This window comes from Gossypium hirsutum, chromosome D08, assembly GCF_007990345.1.
Source record: "Gossypium hirsutum isolate 1008001.06 chromosome D08, Gossypium_hirsutum_v2.1, whole genome shotgun sequence".
In the NCBI taxonomy this organism is placed as follows: Eukaryota; Viridiplantae; Streptophyta; class Magnoliopsida; order Malvales; family Malvaceae; genus Gossypium; species Gossypium hirsutum.
This window is the reverse complement of record NC_053444.1, coordinates 6420596-6447590: the sequence shown is the minus strand read 5'-3', so window position 1 is coordinate 6447590 and position 26995 is coordinate 6420596. Positions and strand designations below refer to the sequence as shown.

At 28.4% G+C, this 26995-nt stretch overlaps 1 protein-coding gene across 1 annotated transcript; it reads right to left on the bottom strand.

The window, feature by feature from the left end:
* Positions 1-19368: 19368 nt before the first annotated feature.
* Positions 19369-20612, bottom strand: LOC107916286 (fasciclin-like arabinogalactan protein 7). Its single transcript, XM_016845477.2, has 2 exons — positions 20525-20612; positions 19369-20327 (listed from the first exon to the last, which is right to left on the bottom strand). Exon 2 carries the CDS (start codon positions 20269-20271, stop codon positions 19486-19488), a length of 786 nt encoding a protein of 261 aa, XP_016700966.1. The 5' UTR covers positions 20272-20327; positions 20525-20612; the 3' UTR covers positions 19369-19485.
* Positions 20613-26995: the final 6383 nt, after the last annotated feature.

The following is a 26995-nucleotide window of genomic DNA, read 5'->3' as shown; positions in this document are numbered from 1 at the left end:
AAGTATCATAAAGGCCCTTATATTAAAAGTCAAATTATATTTTGGCCATTCTACTAAAAAAATGGCAAATTAGTCCCTATTTATTACATCAAAGAGCAAATTAGTCATTCTGTTAAAAATTTCATCCATTTTTATTGTTCAAAACTGGTCTCTGTACGTTAATATGAAGTAAACATGGCAAGCCATGTCTTACTATTTGGTTATTCTATCAACCATACCAGTTTTTAACAGTACAAATAGATAAAAAATTTTAATAGAAACGACTAATTTACTCTTTCATATAATGTACAAAGATAAATTTACCTATTTTTTAAATAAAAAGTAAAATGTGATCTATCTTTTAATACAAATACCTCTACAGTACTTTTACTAAATTTTTCAAAAAAATTTATCATTAAGAAAACATGCCCATATCCGTCCCATGTGCCCCCATATATGCCTTAGACGATGGCAAGATTCCTTTTAACAACCCCCCATTTTTCTAGGGTTTTAGATTTTGTTTGTGTTCTTAACTTCTTATTTCAAAGGGTAGATTCCCAAGCACGAAGAATATTGGGGAAAAAAGATGGTCAGATCAGGCTAACCAACAAACAAATGGTCAAATTAGGAGAATAAATGTGTGAACAATATTTTAATTAATTACTTCATTTTATCAGGTTTTTTTTTCTAAATATATATAATAAATTAAATCACATCCACAGAATTGTATTAGACAACTTAAATGCAAAATTAAATAAATTAGTAATTAACACTAAATTTATTCTATTAATAAAATCATGAAAAATTCAAATATCATAATATTAACAAATATCTTTCATTGAATCAATCATAAAACCCGAATTAAATACTAAAAAGTTAACATTATTACCTTTGCGTACCAATATATATATATTGTCAAATATGTGTCCTACATTAGAATAAAAAAAATCACATGCGCTACATTAGAAAAAAAAAAGTCAAACTCAAATACCAAATGATATATTAAGCCAATAAAGTAATACAATTTTTTTCTTTTTAACTTTTTATTTTCTTACTCAAGGGTTGTGCAGGCGGAGAGGGCATAACCTCAAAACAATAAATTGGGTTAATATGTAGTTTGCCCCTGAACTTGTTCAAAAGTACTTAGTTAGTATCTGAATTTGTTTTTTACCAAGTTGGCACCTGAACTTGTATTTCGTCACTTAGGTTGGTTTCTTCGTACTAACACTGTTAGTTTGTGCTAATGTAACATTGATAGCTAATCATATAGTGACACGGGGCAATCTCTTAATATGACACATGACGAACATAAATTAAAATATATTTTAAAATATATAAATTAATTTAAAATGTATAATTTTTTGAACAAGTTCAAGTGTGTGGGACGGAATATAAGTTGAGGTGCTAGCTTGGTAAAAAAAAATTTAGATACCAACTAAATACTTTGAGACAAGTTGAAAAAGTAAACTAAATATTAATCCTAATAAATTTATAATTTACCTTCTTTAAAATTATAAAATTATAAAAAACATAATGATAAAATTAAATTATAATTCTCTTAAAATTTTATAATATATTTCTCACGTCTCAAAAAAAATATTTTGGCTTTACTCCATGGTATATATATTTGTTCACTATTGATCATACAAGGAAAAAGAAATAGATGAAGAAATGAAGACCGTCGTGCAATGTATCCATCAACATAATACAATCCAATAAACAAATAAGCAACACAATCTTCTAACCAAGCAAATTAATATTAAATTATTGGATTGGAATAAAATTAGGTAGCGATAACTATAATATAAATGATCTTTGGTTATAAATATATACTTTCTACATGTAGTTTTTAAAATTTTCAATTTATATTTAAGTTAATATCATTTAAGAATAATAATATAAAAATATTCATGATGTTATCAATAAATAAAATAAAATATGTAACTTTAGGTGTGATTTGGGTTCGAGTTGCGCTAATTACTTATACCTAAAAGTTTTTTTTATATAGATTTAGTTAAGAATTATTAAAATAGTAGAAATATATACACAAATAATAAATATTTCTTTCAATATTATTTTAATGAGACATTTATTTATTAGTAAAAAAAAAAAAGGTTTTGTCAAAACCTTGGATCAACATTGTCCCCTAAATCAAGGCAATAGTATTGAAGACAGCAAAACCAAACCTAACGCAATTAAAGTCATTACAAGGAACCCTTAAAAAATCCATTGACAAGAGGAACCACCCCAACGTGTGAAACAAAAAAGGCCTGCCACTTTTTAATAAAAAATATATTAATTTTTAGCTTTCTTTTTATATTAACAAAGGTTTTTTTTAATTTTATTTTTTATTTCATTGTTTGCTTGACTGTCTATATTTGGAGTTCGTAATTTTCTTTTCCAATAATATCGTCTCCATAATTTTAAATTTTTTTAAGGATTATTTTCACCCCTTTAGTTGTCGAATTATGTTGTAAAATATGTTCATCAATTTTACTTCACACATAATAATTATGTAAAGATTAATTAGTATTCACACACATAAGTTTCAAGTTGAGTGTAAATCAATTAATGAATCTATATTTAATAATGATTTTTGAAAATTTTAATTATAATTAGCATACAAAGATATAAACGCTTATTAGTGTCGAGTTGCCTGTAATATCTAAGTTATATGGAATTAATTTTTATCACTCAAAAGATCTCAACATTGATGGTTGTCAATTTCCTCATTAATTAATATTTCACCATTTCTTAAATCTAACCTTAATAGATGCATTTTACTGAGCTTAACACCCACAATTATCAAGTTTGTATATATTTAAATTTTCACCATTCATCGCAAACCTAATCCTAATAAATGCCTTAATAAGAGCTCAATGTTTGTGGGCGTCAACTTTAGTTATTGGTGAATTTTAACCATTTATTTAAACCTAACCTTCATAAATGTATTCTACTAAGCTCGACACCTACGAGCGTCAAGTTTATATGTATTTAAAATTTCACCATTCACCATAAACATAACCTTAATAAATGTTGGAACATTTTCAAAATATTTATAGTGTTCCAATAACTATAAATGAATGAGTGTAATTAATCAAAAGATAAATCTTTTGGTCATTTGTCAAAAGTTATATCATTTGATTTTTGAAAAAAAAATATAACTATTCAAACAATATTACTTGAATAGTTATAAAATTAAATGAATTATTATTATTTTTTATTTATTCATAAAGACACCTATTGAAAAATGTCTTTATGAGACATGAAAATTCCTATAAATAGGAATGAAATTTCATTTGGAAGACACACCAACAAGTTCTAAAAGTTCTTTCTATCCTTCCTCATTTTCTAATATTATTAGATTGTTCTATAAAGAGTTGCTACAGAAATTCATTGTAGAAATTGAGTTTCTTGTTATACATTTATCAAGTGTTTAGTGGACTATTTTCGTCAGTGCAAAACGCAAATAGTCATTGACTTCATTGTATCCTCGAGTTTAATTTGCTTAAAACTCTTTTGCACACCAAAGATAGGTGGGGGCAAATATAACCTTAAAGATAGTGGTTTGATACACGTCTTGGAGCCTTGTCCTATTTTTTTTTATTTTCTATTCGAGTTCCGTTCATGTGTTCGAGATTTTCCTAACCGGAGATTTGTAGTAACAATTTTAATGTTATAATTCATGATGACTACCACAACACATGAAAGTGGAACATTAAGGGAGTTGGCTTCCAACTTTTTCAAACTTGATCGGTTTGATGGTGACAATTTTCGACGATGGCAGAAAAAGATGCACTTCTTATTATCAACTTTAAAGATTACCTATGTTTTGGATACTCCAAGACCTGAAGAGAATGAAAACGAATCTGTTGCTACAACCCGAGAAAGGAAAAAATGAGATAATGCTAATTACATGTGCATGGGCCACATATTGGAGACAAGATACATGACCGAAGATGCTACAAGTAAGAAATTTCTTGTAAGTTATTTCAATAATTATCAAATGGTTGATGGTTGTTCTGTTATGGAATAATTTCGTGATATTGAAAAAATGCTGAACCAATTTAAGCAATATGATATGAAAATGGATGAAATGATTGTTGTATCCTCCATAATAGACAAACTTCCTCCATTTTAGAAAGACTTTAAAAGAAGTTTAAAACATAAGAAAGAGGAAATATCTCTTGAGGCTTTGGCAAACCATCTTCATATTGAAGAAGAATATCGAAAGCAAGACCAGAACCTAAATTTTGAAAATGCTAAAGTGCATGTTATGGAGGAAGTACAAACTACTAAACCATTCAAGATAAAGTTCAAACAGACTGATAGAGCACCTAAGTTTAAAAAGAAACAAAAGGGCTCATCCTATCATTGTGGTAAGCCGGGACATTTCAAGAACGAATGTCGATTTTTAAAGAAGAAATCATCTTCTAAGGCAGATAATACTGAAATTTGTTGCAATGATATCTAAAATTAATATGGCACAAGATGATAATACATGGTGGATTGATATCAGAGCAACCAAACATGTGTGCAAAGACTAAAGCATGTTTACAAAGTTCACACAATGTGAAAATGACAATGTCTTGTACATGAGAAATTCTTCCACCGCAGCAATCAAATGCAAAGGGTCTGTTGAACTACAATTCACTTCTGGAAAGGTTTTAACCTTAAATGATGTATATTATGTACTAGAAGCTATGAAGAATTTAATGTTTGGAAGTCTGTTGAATAAATTTGGTTTCAAACTTGTTTTTGAGTCAGATAAGTTTATTTTGTCTAAGGGAGGAATTTTTGTAGGGAAAAGGGTATATGTATGAGAGTATATTCAAACTCAATATTATTAATAAGAATAAAAAAACTATTTCTGCTTATATGTTTTAATCTTTTTGTTTATGGCTTTATAGATTAGGTCATTTAAGTTATAGAAAATTGAATGACATGTATAAGTTAGATTTAATTCCTGTTTTTAATAATAATATTGAAAAATGCAATACATGTATATTAACTAAAATTACAAGAAACCCTTTCCCTAATGTCAAAAGGAAAACAAAATTGCTTGATTTGATACATAGTGATTTATGTGACATGCATAATACTCCTACATTAGGTGGAAAGAAATATTTTGTTACTTTTATTGATGATTGTTCTAGATATTCTTATGTATATTTATTGCATTCAAAAGATGAAGTGCTTGATAAATTTAAAGTTTATAAATCTGAAGTTGAACTTCAATGTGAATCATTTATCAAGTGATTAAGATTGGATAGAGGTGGAGAATACTACAATCCAAGTTATTTTGAATCCACTAGAATTGTCCATCAAGTTTCAGCCCCTTACAAACCATAACAAAATATTGTAGCTGAAAGGAAAAATAAAGTCTTGACTGAAATGGTAAATTCAATTATTTTTTTAATATATTATGAATACATTTCACATTTACAAATTTTGATATATTATGAACACATTTGAATTATTTTTTTAAGGTGCAAACTACAATTTGTAATTAATAGGCATAGTGAATTATGTGACCCTCTAACTTTATAAAAATAAAGTTTTTTTAGCTATTCATTTAACTTGTCATCTTTTTTAGCCCTTAAACTTGTGGGTTTTTTTCAAATCACTCAAAATGGTTGAAAAAATTAACGTTTTTTCACTTTATTGATGTGACATACAAGTGAATTGCTACGTGGATGACATGCCAATATTTAATAATTTTTTTAAAATTTTATAAATTCAAAAAAAATTAAAAAAAATTATTTTTAAAATTAAAATTAATTAAATTTATATAAAAAGTATAAAAAATATAAAGAATATTTTTTAATATTTTAATATTTTAATATTTTAAAAAAGTTAATTAAATGTTGGCATATCATCCATGTGGCAATTCATATGTATGTCGCATCAGCAAAGTTAACCAACGTTAACTTTTTTAACCTCCCCAACCTGGCCTAAATGTTAAACCCGAATTCAGAAGATTACATTGGTCACCGAAATGGCCTAGTAAGCTATCGGAGTTTCTAAATAGTCATATTAAAACATTTTTTTTTGTTTTATAAGAAAACTTAGTCTATTTTTAAAAAAAAAACTTACGAGTTATTAAAACCAGATTAGATTATCTAACCTATGTAATGGTGACTCCTTTTTGGAAATTTGATTAACTACCAGTTTATGTATTACTCAAAAATTTAACTATATCTTAGCAGTGGAAAAGTGATATCTATTTACGTTTTAATAAAAATCGGGGTTCATGCATAACTAATTAATATTCATAATTCGATGCCCTAAAATCAAATTAAATGTCATACAAGCTATAAAATAAAAACAAAATTCTATGTCTTATGCCACAATTCAAAATAAAATAATACAGTCTCTGAATAATTAAAAGACCAAATAATAAATCTAAAATATATTATTAACTAAAATCGAGATGAGACCTTCCGGATGTCGTGTCCGCGTCCTAACTTGGTGGGTTATCTATAAGGATGAAAATTAAAGGGATGGTGAGCTATGAAGCTCAGTGTGAGTTCCATCACAAGAAAATCAATACAAAGTAATAAACCAAGCATATAATAACAGTGTTCAATACAATAACAATCATATAGCATAGCAAAAATTGATAGTTCATTCGATTATACTTATGAGTGCCGAATGTAATGTAATTTTAGTTTAACAGTAAAGAAATGTCCTACCCTACCGCTACACTCCATAGTAAGAGTTCCCTAGAACTCTTATATCCTGGACACTCTAATTTGTGGATGAACCATAAGTGTTGTAGGTTAATACGCTACTAGTAGTTGTGAATAGACAACAAGTTTGCAAATAAAAGATGGCAGTAAAAGTTGTGGATAAGCCACAAATGTTTGTAGGTTAATGCGTTGCCAGTAGGTTGTGAATGCACAACGGTTTGTAGATAAAAGCAGCGAATAAATTTGTGGATAAACCACCAGTGTTTGCAAATAAACTGTCAGTACTTACTCCTTTCAATCGTCTCACCCCATGCAATGCAATATGACATGCTAGTAGCAGTATAATATAATACAGAAACAGTAGACATGCTTAGCATGTATGTAGATTAATAGTAGCAGTGGCCATGTATGACATGTATTTAGTTTTTCAGTAACGGTAGTCATGTTGTTCATGCAATCGAAAACACAATGGTACAAGTAACAGTAACAGTTTATCAATAAACCAATGATAATAAACATGAACCAATCACATATCATGCATGTACAGTAACAATTTAGTCAATCAGATCATGGATTCCAACATTATTCATAATATTAGCGACTCAATTGAATGATATAAAAACATTAAAAATAGTTTGGGGACTATTCATGGATTAAACTGATCAATTCACAAAATTTTAGGCAAAATTGTAAATCATGGGTCACATGGCCTTGTGAGAGGCTTTAGGCTGTGTGGAAGGGTTACACGGCCATGTGGCCAAACCGTGTAACAGATTGTGACCATGTGGCAATTGCAAAATTAACCTACAGGAGGGACATAGCCGTGTGAAAGGATTGTGGCCGTATGGTTCATGAACTAGCCTAGGGTTTCAGGGGTACATTGCCGTGTGAGAGGCCATATGGCCCTATTCCTATACACAGTTTGCCCCGATTCACTTGTTAAAGAACACACACCTTTCATCAGGAGACCAAACGACGTTCCTCACGATCAAGAATGGTTCGGTTCACCTAAATCAGGTCCTTCAACAATATATTTTTCATGTATTAACATTGGGTATCAAGATTCAACGATATTATTGAAAGATTTTGGTAAGGACCATTAAAGAATGTTTAATCGATTGCAAGATTATCATTAGATAGAAATTCTATAAAGATTTGAGATCAAACATCAGAATCGAGACATGCTTATTGATTCTTGGCAACAATTAAAGAATGTTTGTAATAGCGATTACGATTTTGGTTGAAAAATGACTTGAATCGGGAACAGATTTTGATTCGGGGAACAAAAATAAGTTCAGCAATGGAGAAAATATTATGCAAAGAAGAATATGAAAAGAAAAGGGAGAAAAAATAGGGGAAATGAGCAAAAATTATGCTTGGATTTGAAAAAGAAAGCAAAGCTTCTAATGCTATTAGGGATAGGACTAAATACCTAGGGTTTTCAAACTTTGAGGGGATGTTTAGTAATTTACTCCTGTTGCCGAATAAAAGGAAATGGAATTGGGTAAGGGGTGACTCAAACCTGGGTAAGCAAATGGGAGTTTGAGCGTATTAATCATTGAGCTGCTACTCATTTCTTATTTAATTTTTACTTCAAATAATATTTGTTTTAGTGTGATTTTCACCCTAATTTGCTAAAAATAAAAAGAAAATAATTGAATAAGCAATGGCTTGAACTTAAGACCTTTAAAAAGTGCACTAACTACTTAACCATTTAACCTAGGTCACTACTTGATTAATTATTTCAATTAACCCCTCTATTTTGGGGTGTGACGAACTTTTCCATCCATTTTAGGATAATTTGACAAAAAAATACAAATTCAAAGACTAAAAAGATGAAAATTTAAATTGAGGATTACAATAATTTTTCTAGAGGGCCAAAAACTATGCCTTACAAATATAACTACAATTAGAATTAAATTACTACTTGTACAAATGGATAGTTTGATAATCAAAATTAAAATAAAAATTAAAAAGGATTTTTTAAGGTACAAATTACAATTCCCAATTACAAGTAATACATCTATAAAATTACAATAACATGCACAAGCAAATTAACATATTATCAAATTATATCCAAACCTAAATTAAAATAAATTTAAACAGGAAACACACATAATAAAACTTAAATCAAATTAAAATCAAAATCGAGAACACATATACGTGTAAATATAAATAATAAAATTTAGACTTAGATACTCAACTCATTAACTATTTAAAGTATTATATATTTATATAAACAAAAAAAACGTATTTTTTGTCAACTAAAGAAAAGTATTATATATTTATAATTTTCAAAGTTTTTATTTATCCTATTCGCATTTTATAATTGTGTTTACATATGAAGGCAACATTAAAACGGGAAATGCTGGTCTCATCTTCTTGGGAACACCCTTCCCTTTTTTTCCTGCCTCTTTTATAATATATATATATATGCTGGTCTCATCTTCTTTGTGTTAACTCCTGTATAATCTCTTCATTTTTTTTGTTTTCCCTTATCATTTCATAACCTTTTGCTGTTTTCTTCTTGTTTCAGATAATCCCAGAAAAAAAAACCAAAAGTTATGAAGAGGATGAAGAATAAATATGATGTTATGGCTTGCTTACAAATTGATTATAGTAATTTCAACCATCTTTCTGGCAAATTTCTATCTTCTCAAGTTTCCCTTTGCGCGGTTGACTGAAGCACTTCCGGCGTCGACGTCGGCCGGCCGCCGATATATATATCGTTTCGAGAAAAAAAATGGAGCGGCGTACATGGGAAAGCCAGGCATTTCTTCTCTGTTATGTTCTTCATCGTCTGTTTGTTCATGCTGTTACTCTTTCTGGTGATTTTTTTTGATTAATTTTTCCTTTTGGTTTATGAAATCTACAGCAATGAAATAGTATATAGTTTTGGTCAATTTTTACATGCTCTAATATTTATTTTTCCTCTTTAATGACGTAATATATAGTATAATCATATTATTAAATTTTTAGAAATAAATCCTTCTCTTTAATTTAATGTCATTAAGTAGGTTTAATAGCTATATATCTATTTAACTTTTTTAGGCCTGTTAATGAACATTAATTAAAGGGCCTTTACCTTGTCAAATGGTCACCTACAAAATTTTCACTTTTCCCCGGGCGAGGGGAACCATTTTTTAGGGGGTGAAAGAAGTTTTAATTTTTTATAGTCTATTTTTATAATTTTTAAATGATTAAATCGAATTTTTATAATTTTAAGGGGTCAAAGTATAATTTTACTTTTATTAATTTAAAATTTAAAAAAATTAGAGGATTTAAATTATAATTTTCTATTTTAGGAGGGTTGGGGCCCATGCCAGCCCAATAGATTTGCCTTTGTTTTTCCCCCAATTTTCATTTAAATGGGATAACCTAACTTCAAACAGTAGAATTAAAATTAAAATTAAAGGATTATACAAGATAAATGTTTAATAATTTATGTTGCGTTTACTTTGAATCCAAAAATACACCAATAAGTATTGAGTGTAATGTTAAGACATATTACATTCTTAATGGGAAAACGAGGTTCGAATCTTAAAGATAAAATTATTGAGAAGAATAACCACGAACCCAAAACATAAATCAAACACGAAAAATATAAAAAAACGATCCGAATATACTAAAATATAAATTATAACAAAATAATTATTAGGTCATGCTAACATGAGCATACGTGAAGAAATAGTAGGTTAGTTTGGAAACCAAACACCTTAAAATAAAATAAAATAAAATCCTTAAATTGTTTTTGACTTTTAAACTCTTAAATTAATATGCAATTTACCTAATTTGTTTTTTCCCCTTTTTGGCCCTATTAATTATACTTTAGATTGAGGGTGACATGTGCTTTAATTTGGTTGTTTCCATGATTAAAATAAACCAATCTTCATTTTACTATTAATATATTAGTTAGTGAGTGCTTTAATATATTTTTTAAAAAATATTAAATTTATACATCAATTTTAATATAATTTGTAATGTCATATGTCAATTTTATTTTGGTGTATTTGTATACATCAAATTTTAATTTTGTTTCAGTTTTCATATGTTACTGACCTGTTATCGACGTGACATAATTTTTCGTTAAGTTATATATAAATTGCTAAAATAACATTTTATTAGGTTTAAAATATACAATAATTTTAATTATTTTTATCTAGATTAAAAAAATAAACGCACTTGAGAAAAGGGTTTCTTATTTCCCCCTAAAGAAATCTTTTTTTTTTAATCTAAGTGAAAATAATTTTAATTTACGTGTATATTTTTAACCTAATAAAATGTTATTTCAGCAATCTATATATGACTTAATGAAAATCGTGTCATATAAATAACAGATAAGTGAAATGTGAAAATAGAACCAAAATTAAAATTTGAAGTATACAAATGTACCAAATTAAAGTTGATGTATAACACTGAAAATTGTATCAAAGTTCATGTATAATTTTAATATTTATCCCTCTATTGTTTTCCCTTGGATTCCAATCGATTGTGATTTATTGAAATATTTTTACTAAAAAAGTCACTTTATAATGTTTGATATACATTAGAAAATATTCAACACTTTTACGAGGATGTTGTTTTATAAAATTACTTTATTAAATGAAAGATGATATTAATGTATTTTAATATTTTGAATAATTTTTATTCTTAAAAAATATTTGAATTAATCCAGAAAATATGATTTTCTCATCTTTATTAACTTAACTACAATTTTTTACTTTACAATGTATAAATTCAAGTATATTCATATATATATATATATTTGTAGAGTAAAATTTACATATTGGGAATAAGATCATAAAAAAACGTTGCTTTAGAATAATGAATTGAAGTTTAGAGACCAAAGAACGGGGATAAATAACATGCGTGTTTTCTTTTTTGTCATAACATTTTTTTTATTTTCAATCTACGTGGAAAAGTAACTCTGCCATAAATTATCGAGTGAGCCACTCTTCATTACTAGTGGGAAAGTAACTCCTAAGGAAATGTTAAATTCCAAGAAAAGTAAACTAATTTTTGCATACCAAATGTTGGAATTACATTCCGACCAATTAAATTCATAGGAAAATAATAACTTTCTATTGTACCAAATGCCCTCTAAAGGTTGAGATAAATTTAAATTGGTGCTTTTAAGTATTTAAATTTTCAAGTAAATAAAAAGTAGCCAATAACTTTTATATAATTCTTTTTTTGAAAAATATTTTTTATTTAATTTATTTTCACTTTTTAAATTTAAAATTAACTACAAATTCAATAAAAATAAATTTTTATTCAATTTGAATAATTTCAATTTTAAATTCATGAACTAAAAATAATCCAAATATCACTGATTTGAATCGATTTTCGATTTTTTCAATTTTTTTATTCAACACTATTTTAAGTTACAAATTTCACTCTATTAAAATGTATGAAATTAATTATCAATTATGGCCTTTTAATATAAGAGAGCTTATTAATAATTGCTCTATAGACCCTATTTAAATTTACTTTATATATAAATAGTACTAATATCCTATTCAATATATTGAAAATGATGTCTTAACTCGGTTGGTATTGGCATTATTATCAGAATAAGAGGACGTGAATTCGAGCGTGCTGAAGTATATTTTTCCTTCTATTTAAAAATTGGGGAGAGAATATGAATAGTTGAAGGTGTTGTATAAAAAATATATTGAAAATGATAAATAAAATCATTCATTGTCAATTAATATAGTATTCTTTTCAAGAAACCTTGCATGAGATTCAATAATTCATAAAATAGTATGAGAATTATTATGCATAATTATCTAAGTCTAATTTAATCCAGCGTTAGATTTTGTTAATAAGTGGCTAACCTAAGTTTAATTAGGTCTTCCCTATTTTTATAAAAATAATTATTTTTATTTAATATATATATCTTTACTATCATTATATATTTTTGGCTTAATACCTCTTTTAGCCCCTGTATTATAGTTAAATTATCACTTTTATACTTATATTTTGTTTATTAGTATTTGGCCCCTGTACTTTCATTATGTATAACATTGTTACCCCAACCTGATTTTTTGTTACAAAATTTAAACCAACCAATGAAAATTGCCACGTGGCAAAAATTACTTAAAAATTATAAATTCATGAAAATAAAAAATCCCGAAAAAATATTAAAACTTAGAAAATTATAATCTAATTTTGAAATTTATATATTTTTTAAAAAATTATAAGCATGAAAAAGTTCAAAAAAAATTTAAAATTTTTCATAAAATTTTAAAAAAATGTGTTTGTTTGGAATTTTAGGTTTTTGGAAAATTTTAATAATGTTTTAAAGAATTTTATGGTGTTTTTTTTTCTTTTTGGAAAATTTAGTATTTTTTTTGCATCTTTATATTTTTAAGAAATATCTAGTTTTTAAGTAAAAAAAACATAAAATTCTTAAATTTTTCATAAAATTCTATAATTTTTCAGAAAAACTCTAAAATTCCTAATAAACATTTTATTAAAGGCTAATTTTTATTAAATTCCCAAGTGATAGTTTAGCTCTAATACATGGGCCAAAAGGGGTGTTAAAGGCTAATTTTTTTATTAAATTCCTTGACATAAACTTAATATATTTTTAATACTTGCATTATTTAATTTTCATTTGATATAAATTATGTAAAAAAATAAATAAAAATTTGTTATAAACTTAAAAATGGGTCAAGTTGAGTTTGAGTTTCAATAATGGAGCTCAAACCCAAATCATATTTTAAACGAATCTAATTTTTTATTCAAATTATTTTTTCGAGTTTAATATTTTTATCCAAGCCCTACGACAATATAAGTAGACTTTTAGACTTTGGTGAATAATCTAACCCTAAAACAAATCTAATGAGATAATAGAAGTGGTTATGGGTCAAGTCGGATCATGATCCAATTCTAAAGAAAAATTCAAACCTTCCCATTTCCTAAATTACATGTTTTACTGTTTAGAAAGAAATAAAAAGTAAATTTTATTTTAACTTATATATGTTATTAAATTTAAATAAAATATTTTAAAACTTATTTAATTTAAATTTAGGACCAGTTCGAAGTAAAAATTTTGTTTTTAAATAATTTATTGTCAATTTTTAAAATCAAACAAAAATAATGTATTAAATGCAAGGGAAAAAAATAAAGTAATAAATAAAAAATGGTTAAATCACTATTTGGGGTTTGAACTTGGCAACTATTTTCATATTGGGGCTTGAACTTTTTTTTGTCCAAGTTAGGCCTTGATTTTGGCAATTATTCTCACATTGGAGCATGAACTTGACAATTATTCTTGTATTAAGGCCTGAACTTTAAGGTTTTCAAGGACTATCTTATAAATAAGAAAACTCTAATGTTGAAACAATTGCCACATTCAGGGCCTAACTTTGATAAAAAAAAATCCAAGCCCCAATGTGAGAACAATTGTCAAGTTCATGACCTAACTTGGACAAAAAAAAATTCAGGTCCAATGTGAGAACATTTACCAAGTTTAAGTCCTAAAAAGTGATTTAACCCTGAGAACAACTCGTTAAACTAACCTAATAAAATAATTTAAATATTCTTAATTTATATTATACTTAAAACGTTACTAACTTAGGTTCTATATGATAAAGCGTTGAAAAATTCAATCAAGTGAAAATTAATATTTTCAACAACTTAAATTTTTTTAAAGACATTTGGTAACTCACAATAAAAACAAATAAATAAAATTTTCTTTCTACAAAAAGTGTAGAAAATGATAAGTAGATAAGGACCTACTTACAACTTAATAGAAAATAAATTCAATGACTTTTTATTTTATTTTATTTCATTTATAAGATTATATTATCTTTTATCAAACAATCTAATTATATTCTATATTTAATTTTTAATAAAATACTAAACATATTTTATAGCTTAAATTCAACACTTATTTTTTCAACAATTAATTTTCCAGTTTATTAAACATAACCTTAATTAAAAATTGATTAAAAGTAATTTTTAAAAAAAATTTATATTATTATTAGAATATATTTTATTTTTTTATTTTTATATAAATTAAATAAAATTTACAAACAACCAATTTTCAACTTAAAATATTATAAATTTTAAACTTTCAGTTTCAACATCTCAATTAAGCTTTATTTGATTCTTATATATTTTTTTTGGTAAATTATAAGAGGAGGGCAAAACCTTAACAATAATGCGACTAGTATGACTCAAACTTAGACTACACTTGAGGCAGTGAACACCCTGACTATTAGGTAAACACATGAGATTCTATTTGATTTTTACATTATTTTTAATAAATATATTCTTTTCACGTGTATTAATTTTAAAAAAATCATAATAAATATTTACAAATACACGTTAAGCTAACCTAATAAAATTAAGGTGAAGATTTTCGAGAGGAGAAAAAAAGAAAAGGGTAGAGCGTGTCGGAGGGCATGCATTGCGCCCGAGGTATTTCATTCATTTCTTGACTTTCAATGCTTCATTTTCATTTCCTATGATTCCTTCTCTTTCTTCATTTGACGTTTGTTCAACGTTGCCATATATTATTCACTAATCTAAATATGGACTTTGTTACCCGGAAAACAAAATTCTAAAACAATTTAACCATATAATTCGAAATTATTCGTTAAAATGATTCGAATAAACGATTTAATTCAGAAAAATTCAAATTTAAAATAACGTAGACTCAAAATCTTCTAAACTTCAATCTATATTGATATAACCGTAAATAATTTGAAAATGCAATTCGATCTATATTGATATAACCCAAAACACATTTGGTAGATTTAAATAAAACAAATTCGAATATCAATATCAATTTTTTCTTAGTTCATTTGTGTATTCGGATTGAGCTGGACCGTACTTGTAACATCTTCAAGGTACAGTGGGTGGTATAGTAGCATGTTGGGTTGATAATAGTAGAGAATTTTTTAAAATAAATTTATTAGGAATATTAGTGTGATAGTGCGGAATCTATTTGAAACTAGTAGAGGGTTCGGAGTGTTTTTGAAACGAGAAGAGTTAACTTGTAGTATTGACTAAATTGTAGGAAAATGGGAAGTATTGGGATCAAAATGTGAAATTAAAAGTCTAAATTAATGACATAGATTTGATGAAAACGGAAGAATGACTAGAGGTGCAATTTTTATCTAAATAAGCCATGACTCATGAAAGGAATTGTAAAAAAAAAGGGGAGGGGGTTAAAGGTTAAAGAGGTAATTAGAAAAATTAGATAATTATGGAAACTTAATGGTTAAAGGATTAAATTGTGACAATTGGTGATTGGTGAACTTAATAACAAAACTATTAAACTAATTGTTTAGTAGATAGATATTTTAGTAGAAAGGTATAGAAGTTGGAAAAAAAAGGAAGATGAAAGTCATAATCCTTCTTTGGGAAGCAAAACCGTCACCTTGTACACCCTCTGCATCAAACTTTTGTTTTAATTCCATTCAAGTCATTTTCACCATTTTTCAGCCCTCTAAGCTTTTGTCCACATTTTTTTTCATGCTTTCTTGGTTAAATCATTAGAGGAGACTAGTAGATACCTTAATTTCATGAAAAGAAAGTCAATAATTGTTTAGGAAGAGAGAGAAAGTTAGGGTTAGTTTGTAACATCAAGAAATCAAGGTAAGAAGATAAAGATTTTTCATGATATTCATGATAGTTTCATTAGTTGTGCATAGATATGTCATATGGTTATGGTATTAACAAGTAAATATTTTATGTTTGTCATGAAACGAAGTAAAAGAGAACAAAAGAAGAGAACTAAATTGTAGACAAAGGAAAATGTGTAGCCAAGGAGTGAAGAAAGAAGAAAATCTACAATCAAGCCTTAGTTGTAAGTGCTACAAGGGTTTAATCCTATTTTTTTTTAGATATTATTAGTAGAAATTGTTATTTAGATGATTTAATTTTAAAAAATATGTAGTGGTATTAAAGAGGACTAAATTGTAATGAAAGTAAAAAATGCTATAAGAGAGTTAATGTCAATAATAAAATGGTATAGTGAAATATATGTAAAAGTGACTATGTTATGAATACTACTAGTATGGTGAATTACAAGTTATATGCATAATTTATAAAAATATGGATGAAATTAAAATGAATGCCAAGATAAAATATTTGATGTTAAGCTCAAGTAGACAAAATTAGAACTATTAGGATGGTAGTGGCATGCCATTAAGGAATATTTAGTGTGCTCTTTGTTTATCCGCTTCAGCGTTGTTCTGTTATCCACTTTGGCGGTGTTCTATTATTCGCTTCGACGATGTTTTGTTTTGTTTCGTCTATCCTAACTGTTCTGTTAAGTTTACTTTAGGCCTTAGGAATGAAATACAAATCAGTAAGTGTATATTTGAACAAGCATGATTATTGGTACAAGTATTCATATAATAAATTGACATTTGACATGTACATAATTCTTTATTAATACTATGTTTCAAAATATACCTTTAGGCTTACGATTAAATTCTTGCAGTAATTCCTAACCTATTTTAGCTTAACGCATTTTCTTTTAATGCGTAGGTTGAAATCGAAAAGGAAGCTAGAAGTGGTCCGAGACTTGCTCGTCTCATCACATCTTAAAGCTTGATTAAGAGTACGATTTTATATTTGATGATAGTATGGCATGTACTTAGGCTTAACAAGTAGATTTTAGTAGAAAGGACTAAATTGTTAATTGTGTGAACTTTGTTTAAGTTGAATTTATATAAAATTATAGTATGTTTAAAGTTTGATTCCACAAGTTTGATGCTAATAGAAATGAATGCGTTATGAATTATGGATAAATGGGGTCATATTGGAATGTTTTGAACTATTTTAAAATGATTTTAAGTTGTTGGATTGATTTCATAATCTTGCAGGGGTTTAGCAAAATTTTCAAGGTATTTTGACTAAATTAACTTAAGGAATCGATACCAAGAGGTTAGGTATTGATACCTGGAGCTTAATTTCAAGATTTTTGAAAACATGATTTCAATTTGGTATCAATACCACACCTTGGTAACACTACCATCGCTACCACACCTTGGTATCGATACCTAAAGCCTGGAAACAATACCTGAACTTTGATTTAAAAAATTTTAATTCCAGAAGTCGGTTTTAGTATCGATTCTTGTCAGGGGTACAAATACCTTGTTTTAGGTATCAATACCTTATGATTTAGTACGACACTTTCCCCTTGTTTTAAGTGAAAATCATATTTGTTACATTTCCAAATGTAATCAGTTAACCAATAATGTACCCGAATGTCCGTAATGATAATATCGAGTTGTATAAGTTAAAATCTTATCATTAAATGTTCAAATTTCTTAGTGATTAGCCAGAGTCTCTTTGACACCAAATATAATATTCCTATATCAAGTTCCAAGGGTTGGAACAAGCATAAAGGTGTTACAGTACTCATTCCAAAAACATGTCAAATGAAAATTAGACACAAATATTTAAAAAGAATATTTGAATTAACAAGGGATGAAAAGAGCATGTTACCTTATCATCTTACTTGCTTTCAATCAGTATACATGTGTTTCATTGAGTTCCATCATCCATGGTTGACAATGATAGGAAGCAAAGCAAATAAGAGATGTTATATATGATAAAGTATATTTTTAGTGTATAAGTAGAATTTCAATTATAAATAATATATATCTGAATTAATTATAAATAGAATCAAGCATCACAGTGTACAATTGAATTACTGTTTAAAGCTAAATTAGAATAGTTATGAAGCAGACTCATGTATGGTAGAATTTAAGTTAGAATAAATATGAAGACAACCTACGGATGATTTATGCAAAGTGAGAGTTGGGGCATCAAAGTCCCAAGATCTCTATCATTGCTAATATTATCAAGGTTTTGATCTAGGCTTGGGATTGATATATGTCTTGATTCCCAAAAATGGCAAAATAGCAATAGTTTCCTTCAAAAATTATAAAATTTTAAATTAATATAATGATAAAATTGCATTGGGTAACTATAACATTAGTCATTAAATTATGGGTAAATTTTTGTTTTGGCCACTTAATTGAAAAAATAGTTACAATTTGGTCACTGAACTATTCGAAAGTTTTTATTTAAGTCAATGGGTTGTTAAGTTTTTTCCTTAAAAAAAAGTTCTGACAGCGAGCTCCAAGTAACGATTTGATGATTGATACAGTGGGCCAGTTACCATTGATGAGTAAAAGAACATACCTTAGATCCAAGTCGATCTGATAATCAGTGTCGGAGATCGGAGAAAATAGTTGTTTGAATTTTGGTTCTCAAATTTGTGATATCTAAAGTTGTTTCATGAAAACAATCTAAACTATAGAAGAGAATGGGAAAGAGAGCTTTCGATTGGTGCAGGTAGTGCGAACAGAGAAACCCATATAGCATCGGTTTTAACCAATGACTTATATGAAAACTTTAGAATAGTTCAGTAACCAAATTATAACTTCTTTTAGTTCAGTGACAAAAACAAAAACTTAACCATAATTTAGTGACTAACGGTGTAGTTTATCCAGTTGCATTTTAACCCTTCAAAAAAGAATTTATAATTTAATTTCCTAAAAGTTTTTTCTGCTTTGCCCCCTGCTAGGAGATTTTCTTTCCTAAGCTCTCAGTCACCAAATAGTTTAGATGGGGCCAAACTTAGAAACAAGTATGAACAAGTGAAAAACAGAGATTTAAGGCTAAACTCCGTTAAAATTGAAATGGTAATTATAACACAACCATATTCTTAACACACAATAACATTCTTTTTATAATAACACACAGTAACATACATATGAAAGAAAATGGGGTCTAAAAATCACAGTAAATTGAGAACCCCATAACATAAAATTATAACATCTCAGAAAAATAGAACCAGCCATCCACCTAAGAATGCCAAAACCAGCAGAGTCCAAATGCCCGAGTTCATCATGATCCTAGGTGAGGATGAACCCGAAGACGAAGGCTTTGATGAGGAACCAGTTTCTTCGGATTTTGCTGCTGATGGAGTGTCAGCTGATGGGCTAATACCAAGAGCCGGGGCAGGTGCAGGTGTCGGAGGTATGTCGGTCCCGAAAATGGCCTCCGGAAGAAGGACCTTATCGACTTGATAGACTGCGACTGGCTTGGACGTGTGTACTGCGCTGGTGACTTTTGCTTTGCTCCATCCGGAATCGAGGCGGACGGTACCAGAATCGTCGTTGAATTGCAAAGTGTATTGGCCACCAGCAAGTGTACTAATAGGGCCTCTCTCACTTAGGTCATTGAAGTCCGCAAGGGCATAGTATCGTGGCAAGGCATGGAAAAGGAGCACTGATTTGAGCTGATCATCAGTTAGATTTGACAATGAAGGCTTCTTAAGAGCCTTGAATGCGTTGTCTTTCGGTACGAAAATCGTAATGCCTTCAACCGTGTTGTTGGCTTGGATTTGGAACGTGTCGATTAATTTAGTCGATTCGAGGTAGTCCAGGAACTTGTGATATGGACCTGCCACAGAGAGTAAGTCTTTGAGATTTTTGTATGCCGGTGTCGGTGCCGGTGAGGGTGACGGTGTCGGGCTTGTGCTCATTGCAACTTGACCATATGCCAGTGAGGAGCACAAAATCAATACAGAGAAGCTAATCATAAAAATCATGGAAAACTCCATTTTCTTTTCCCCCAAGAAATTTGGCTTTGCTTCAGCGGTGACCACTCTCCAAACTCCTACAAGAATCAAATCATTGGCAATTACATTGCAGATAAACAGCAAAATATCCAATAAATTTACATTATGAACAAAAGAAAAAAGTAAACCCCATTTCAAAACATAGACATGCATGTAACTTGAAAGAAAAATGAATCCTTTGAACTCTCAAGAGAAGCAACTTTTAACACAAATGCAAATTATGGAAAACACTAACCTAACTTGGAGGAGTTCAGAGAGAAAGTTGAATAGTTTTGGATACCAATTTAGCAGATTGGATGAATATATATATGTGTGTGTAGTGTGGATGTTTCGGTTGTAAGTTGTAAGATATAAACAGAAAAAAAACAACGTGTGGGGTTGTACCAGTTGTTGGTGATCAAAATGGATGTGAAGTTTAAGGTAAAAAGTAGGTATAGAAAATTAACAAAAAAACTAACCATGATTAAAAGAAAATATTTGAAAACCAGATATTGGATTAGATATGGTTGTCTTAGGGTGAGCAAAACTCGATTCGATTTGAAAAAATTGAAAAAACAATTCGAATTTCAAGGTAATCGAACCGAGTTATTCGAGTTTCGAGTTCGAGTCGAGTTGAATTTTACAATTCGAATAACAAATTAGTGTAAATACCCTTTTAGTCCCTATCAAGTTTAAAAAAGAACAAATCCGTCTCTCTCAACAAAAATTCCAAAATAATTTTTAAAATTCTAAATATTTATAAAAATTCCAAATTTTATTTTTTTAAAAAATTCTAAAAGTTTCAAAAAAAATTCTAAAAAAAATATAAAGAAATTTAAAAAAACAAAAAATTTCTAGAATAGTAATTTGGGAGACTTAAATAAATTAATTAATGATTCGAGTTTATCATACTAAAGTAATTTTTTTATTTTGCTTTAAAAAAGTTTTCAAATATATATGGTTTCAAATTTATGTGCTCCAACATTGAATTAGTTATTTTGTAATAAGATTTTAATTTATCATGTTTAATTTTTTTAATTTAACTCAAACGTTTCACTCGATTCGACTCAATTCGAATTTTATTTCACTCGATTTGATTCGAAAAAAATTTAAATCGAGCTAAGATGATAAAATAGGAATTGTCAATTCAATTAACTCAAAATTTTTTCACTCGATTCGATCAATCCTCACCCCTAATTGCCTTTGTGGATTGAATGAGACGGGTACGATACTTGTTTGTGAAAATAACACTAAAAATAATGAAGGCATTTTCTTAACAATCATTCAAGGAAGGAGGACCATATATGGTAGGCTTTCTTATTCACTTTTCTGCTTGAGAAGTTTTCTAAAGCTTTGGGACATTTCTCCGTATCCTTTTCGATCGGATATGGTAATTTGGTTACGCAGTTTTAAAAAAAAAAATTATAGTTGCAGAAATTAGAGAGTAATTCACTACAAATTTATTTGTACAAAATGTGATTTAATTTCAATTCACCCACCAATACTTTCTCCCTTGAAAACTTAGAAAACGGTTCATTTACAATAAAATATTTACTAAAATAAGTTCCTCACATGAGCAAGATAATCTCTCTCAATCTCGTACATGAAACTATAACAACCATTCTTTTAAATAGTCATATATTGACTTGTAAAATTACAATCGATGTGAATCTCTATCTCTTTAAATTTAGCTCGATAAAGTCTTCAATATGAAATAGAATTAGCGGATGTTTTCTCATAATAATTTTTTTAAGAATCAAATCTCTTCAAATAAGTAAACTTTGACCCATTGAAATCATTCATAGAATCTTTGCTTAGCTTGATTTTATTCACAGTTTAACTCAATATAGTATTGCTAGAAATCCTCCAAGTATGCGCATTAAAAAATTCAAAGTTTTTTTTATCAAAAGGTTCCGTTTAAATATGGCAAGTTATAGAATACGCCAAATATAAATTGAGTTGCAACTAGAGTCGTATATGAACAATACAATTGTCACTAACAAGGTTTACGGGTTATGAGTTCAGTTGACACTAATATTATTATAGATTTTTAAAACTTACATGTTTAAGGGTTAAAACTATGAATTTTGTAGTAAAATGATTTAAATTGACTTAATAATTTTTTTTCCATTTGAGCAAAAGGTTAAAAAAGGATTAGATTGAAATATTAATTTTAAATGAGACTAGAAATAATAGTATATCATTTAATCAAGATTTGCCTATCATCTAGCTACGCTTAAGGGTGTATTCGAGTTGAGCTAAACCTTAATATTGACTAGCTCGAGCTCGACTAAAAATTTGTATCTCAATACTCGACTTGAGCTCGATCGAATATCAAATTTTATATTTAAGCTCAGTTCAAGACATAATCAAGCTCGATTAAGCTCATTTATCAATTTCCATACTCATTCTCGAACTCAAGCTCAATTAAGCTTGTTCATACTTAAGGGTAAGATTGTAACTTCATAATATAAAAGATATATTCAAATGAAAAGTTTGGTTAAATTCGCAAGTTGTTCAAATTGAGTATTACAGTGCTCAAATTCGATTCAACCAATAGCTTGAGAGTTGACATGCTCGAGCTCGTCTCAATAATTATCAATCGAATTCAAGTGTTTTTAATCAAACTCAAATAACTTACAAACATAAATATCTCATTTACATCAAAATTTTAAGCTTTTAAAAAATTTCTTTAATAGATTCATATACATATTCACCATGTATTAAACATAAATAAATTTTACTTTCATCTCATTATCATGGTCTAAAAGCTTAAACCAAAAACAAAGAAAGAGTAGGGAATGGACTACATCTGTTTTGAAACTGATCCCTAGACTTGTACAATTTTATTATCCAATTCCATTCACAATTAATTTAAATTTTATTGAATGTGTCTATATGGCTTAAGAAATTGTTTAATGCTTTAATACTATATTTAAAAATAGCACATTGTAAAAATAGAATATCAGTAATGACAATATATCGCAAAGAAAAGAGAAAGGAAAAATAAAGAAAACACAGATTTTTACGTGGAAACACTTTCAGAAAAAAACCACGGGTTGAGGAGACGAAAATTCACTATGTCGAATTCGAATGATTACAAGAGGAGTAAACTATGTATATTTATAGGCTTGTAAAACCATATTCTAATAGGAGTGTAGTAAGATTGAAACATCTTAATTCTAATCAATATCAAATAGATGGAGTTTAATAAGGTTTAAAAAACCTTATTCTAAAATAAAATAAAAGAAAAGAAGTGTAGTTCTATATGGATTTTATTTTATTTTATTTTATTTTACCAATGTATTTTATTTAAATAAGGATTCGGGTCACTCAATTCTAACAATCTCCACCTTGACACAAATTCTCAATGAACAAATTCTTCATCGCGAACTTTTAACAAACAAGTTCTCCATCTCTTCCATAAAACCCCTTAAGGGTTTAATTTCAACAATGAACACTAATAATCACTAAACTAACTATAATTACGACAAAGGCAAGTGCACCTATCGAACAATAGTATAGCTATGGTGAGTAGGGAATATCGTATCCACGAGTACTAAAGTACTAGTAATTACCATTTTTCTATTATATAGCCGATAAATTAGAGTGATTTTTTTAATATAATTTACTAATCTAATTTAACTACGAACGCAACAGAGAATGAAATAGGAAAATAATCGAAGATACTCAATGAGATAGACAATACCCAGGAAAGAATCCCCCTAGACTTCACCTATTATTATGAATCTGAATTAAACGATTTATTCACTTGTGCCTTGATCCGTAGAAATCCCTAAATTATGTTCATATCTCTTTCGAGAGTAAGAAAAAATTACTCTAGGTTGATTAATTGAAATTTTTTTCTAATTAAAACCCCTATTGTTGCATTAATTTGATCTATGGATTCCCCTATTTGATTTGACTCTAATTCGATATATTTATGTCATCCTATTTCTAGGATTGCATGCAACTCCACTCAACTATACTAGATCTACTATTAAACAGGGACCTTTTGCTCCACTAAGCTAAGCACATTAAACATGAATTAATATCCTGAAAATATTAAAACATGAAATAAGCATACATAATTGAGAACACGAATCAAGTATTTATCATGTAAATCAGAAATCAAATAATAAGATTCATCATAGGTTTCATCTTCTCTAGGTATCTAAGGAATTTAGTTCATAATCTGGAATGAAAACATCTCAAAATTAGGATAACAACAAGACATAAAGAAACTCAATAAAACTTCGAAGGAATAAAACATCTCAAAAGGAGATCCACTTCTGAGTTGAATCTGATGGCGTTCTTCGAGTCTTTTCTTCAGTCTTTTCTAAATGCCCCATAAATCTTCTTCTAATTGATATTTATAGACTTTAGAATGCTTCAAAAGCCTAAAAATTAGGCTTTTCCCCGTGTTTGGGAAACAGGGTGCGATATCGACATGGGCTGGCACATGGGCGTATGATCCCAGCCCGTGTGGCTCACACGGGCATGTAGTCAGCCCGTGTGGAAATGCCTAGGCCGTGTGGATCCTAGAAACAACTCTATTCGTCTGATTTTGGTTCGTTTTTTGCTCCTTTCGCTACCAAATGCTCTCATAAGTATAAAAACATGAATTTAAAGGATTAGGAGCATCAAATTCACTAATTTACATCATTAATCATCCAAAAATGCATTAAGAATGGGATTAAAATATGTTACTTTTATAGCTTATCAAATATCCCCACACTTAAGTGTTTGTTTGTCCTCAAGCAAAATCCTCTACTTACAATTAAAATTAATATTTCTCAGCTCATAATTCTCATCAATGATGTTTTGTCATAATTCAAAAATAATTATACATTGATAATTCAACTAAAAGAGCACTAAAGATTCAAACAATCTAAGTCGAACATTTTTAAAGCATGAAAACATAGGTATTTCCCCTTATCTAAGTAGTTACCTTTAATTCATAATCGACAAGACTTGACATCCTCACTGAAGATTCACTCAAATCACTCAAAGTGCTTAAGGTTCAAGAATAAGCACTCAATAGTCAAATATGAAAAGTCATTACCATAGCTTGCATGAAAATCAAATCACCACCACTATAAAATGAGATGATACACAAATCAAAAGGTCTTTAAGAGGTTGTAATGGGGCTTAGGTTAAGGGTGTGGAGAAAGGCTAAAAAAGTTGGTTAAAATTGAGATCGAATTGATAAATTACCAAACTAAAAAAAATAAACAAATGCTGAATAAAAAAAACAATTACATCGATCGAAAATTAAATAAAAACGAGCTTTTTCTCAAAATATGAATTTAACTGTTCAAGTTCAATCAACATAGAACTAAATAATGATCAATATATTATTTTATTTTATTTATATATATTTTTTCAATTTTTTTATATTTTCTTTTTTTTTTGACAATAAGAAATAATTCAGCAAATTAAACAAAAGAGTATAGTTAGACAACTAACCAAATCAAATCTCGACAAGAAGAGAGCCAAGAAAACGGGAAAATTTCTCAACGAATCAAAAAAATGAGTTATGAGTTAACATTAACGGGTAAATTAAGAAACGGTGTGTTAGGCTCAACGGGGTTCTCCAAGGGTTAATTAAAAATGTAAGCTTTTTATAGGATAAGTGGGTTAAAACCTAAGTGCTTTTATCATCTCAGTATATCAAATCAAAAAGTGTGGTCTCGACGTGTATAATCAACGCAAGTTCTAGAATAACAATTCAAATTGACACACTCATAACCAATAATAAAATGAGCAAGAAAAATGTATGCTCTAAAGGCTCAAAATCTCACAAAAAAATCATGGTTTTTAATATCAATCTTGCAAATTTCAAACTTCAAGATAATACTTCAATTCAGAGAAACAACCTAATTTTTTTTAATTCTAAAAATAAACTTATCATACTTGATTCTCTAATGTCTTGAATTTTAAATCAACCAATACACAATTATTGGCAAATTAATCTAAAACACATCAACAAAAATCACAAATTGATAAAAATTCATTTTAATAGAAGTATGAGAAAATTACTTAAACACAAGACATAATTCAGGGATTTTCTAATAATTATATAAATAACCTCCCCACACTTAAGATGTATGTTGTCTTTAATGTACAAACATAGATAATCACAGTATAAACAGAATATCATAAGAAAGGGAGAAAACTGAAACTGCCCTGGATATTGGATGATATCCCCAAAATAATGAAAAGCGAAATTGTAGATAAAGATAGATGTAGAGCACAATTCTGAGCAAACTAATAAGAAGATAAACACAAATAGTGAAGAAGATTAAGGGATTATAACTCGATTCGAAACAACCATAAAAATAAAAATATAGTTCAAAAGATAAAAATGAAATAAATCTTAAGAAAATAAACATAAAAATAAAAATAAAAATAAAAATAAAACAACTAGACTCAATGATTCTCATCATCAGAAGCATCGGTGTTGTGAGTCGTCGGTGTTGAGGAGGAGATATGGAGATGCTAACAGATCTACTGCAATGTCGCGTCAAAACTGTCGAACCTCTAAAAGCAGTGCTGCTCAAAGTGAGTAAACCGCTCGGAGAGGTCTGCCAAAGTAGCAGCATAGGAAACAGGACGGTGACTTTATGGTGGAGGATGAGATGGATCTTTGTGATGGAAAGGAACATCATCAGTGAAGTCCTCGGGTTCATTCTGAAAGTCAGAATGAACTAATCGGTACTGAGGA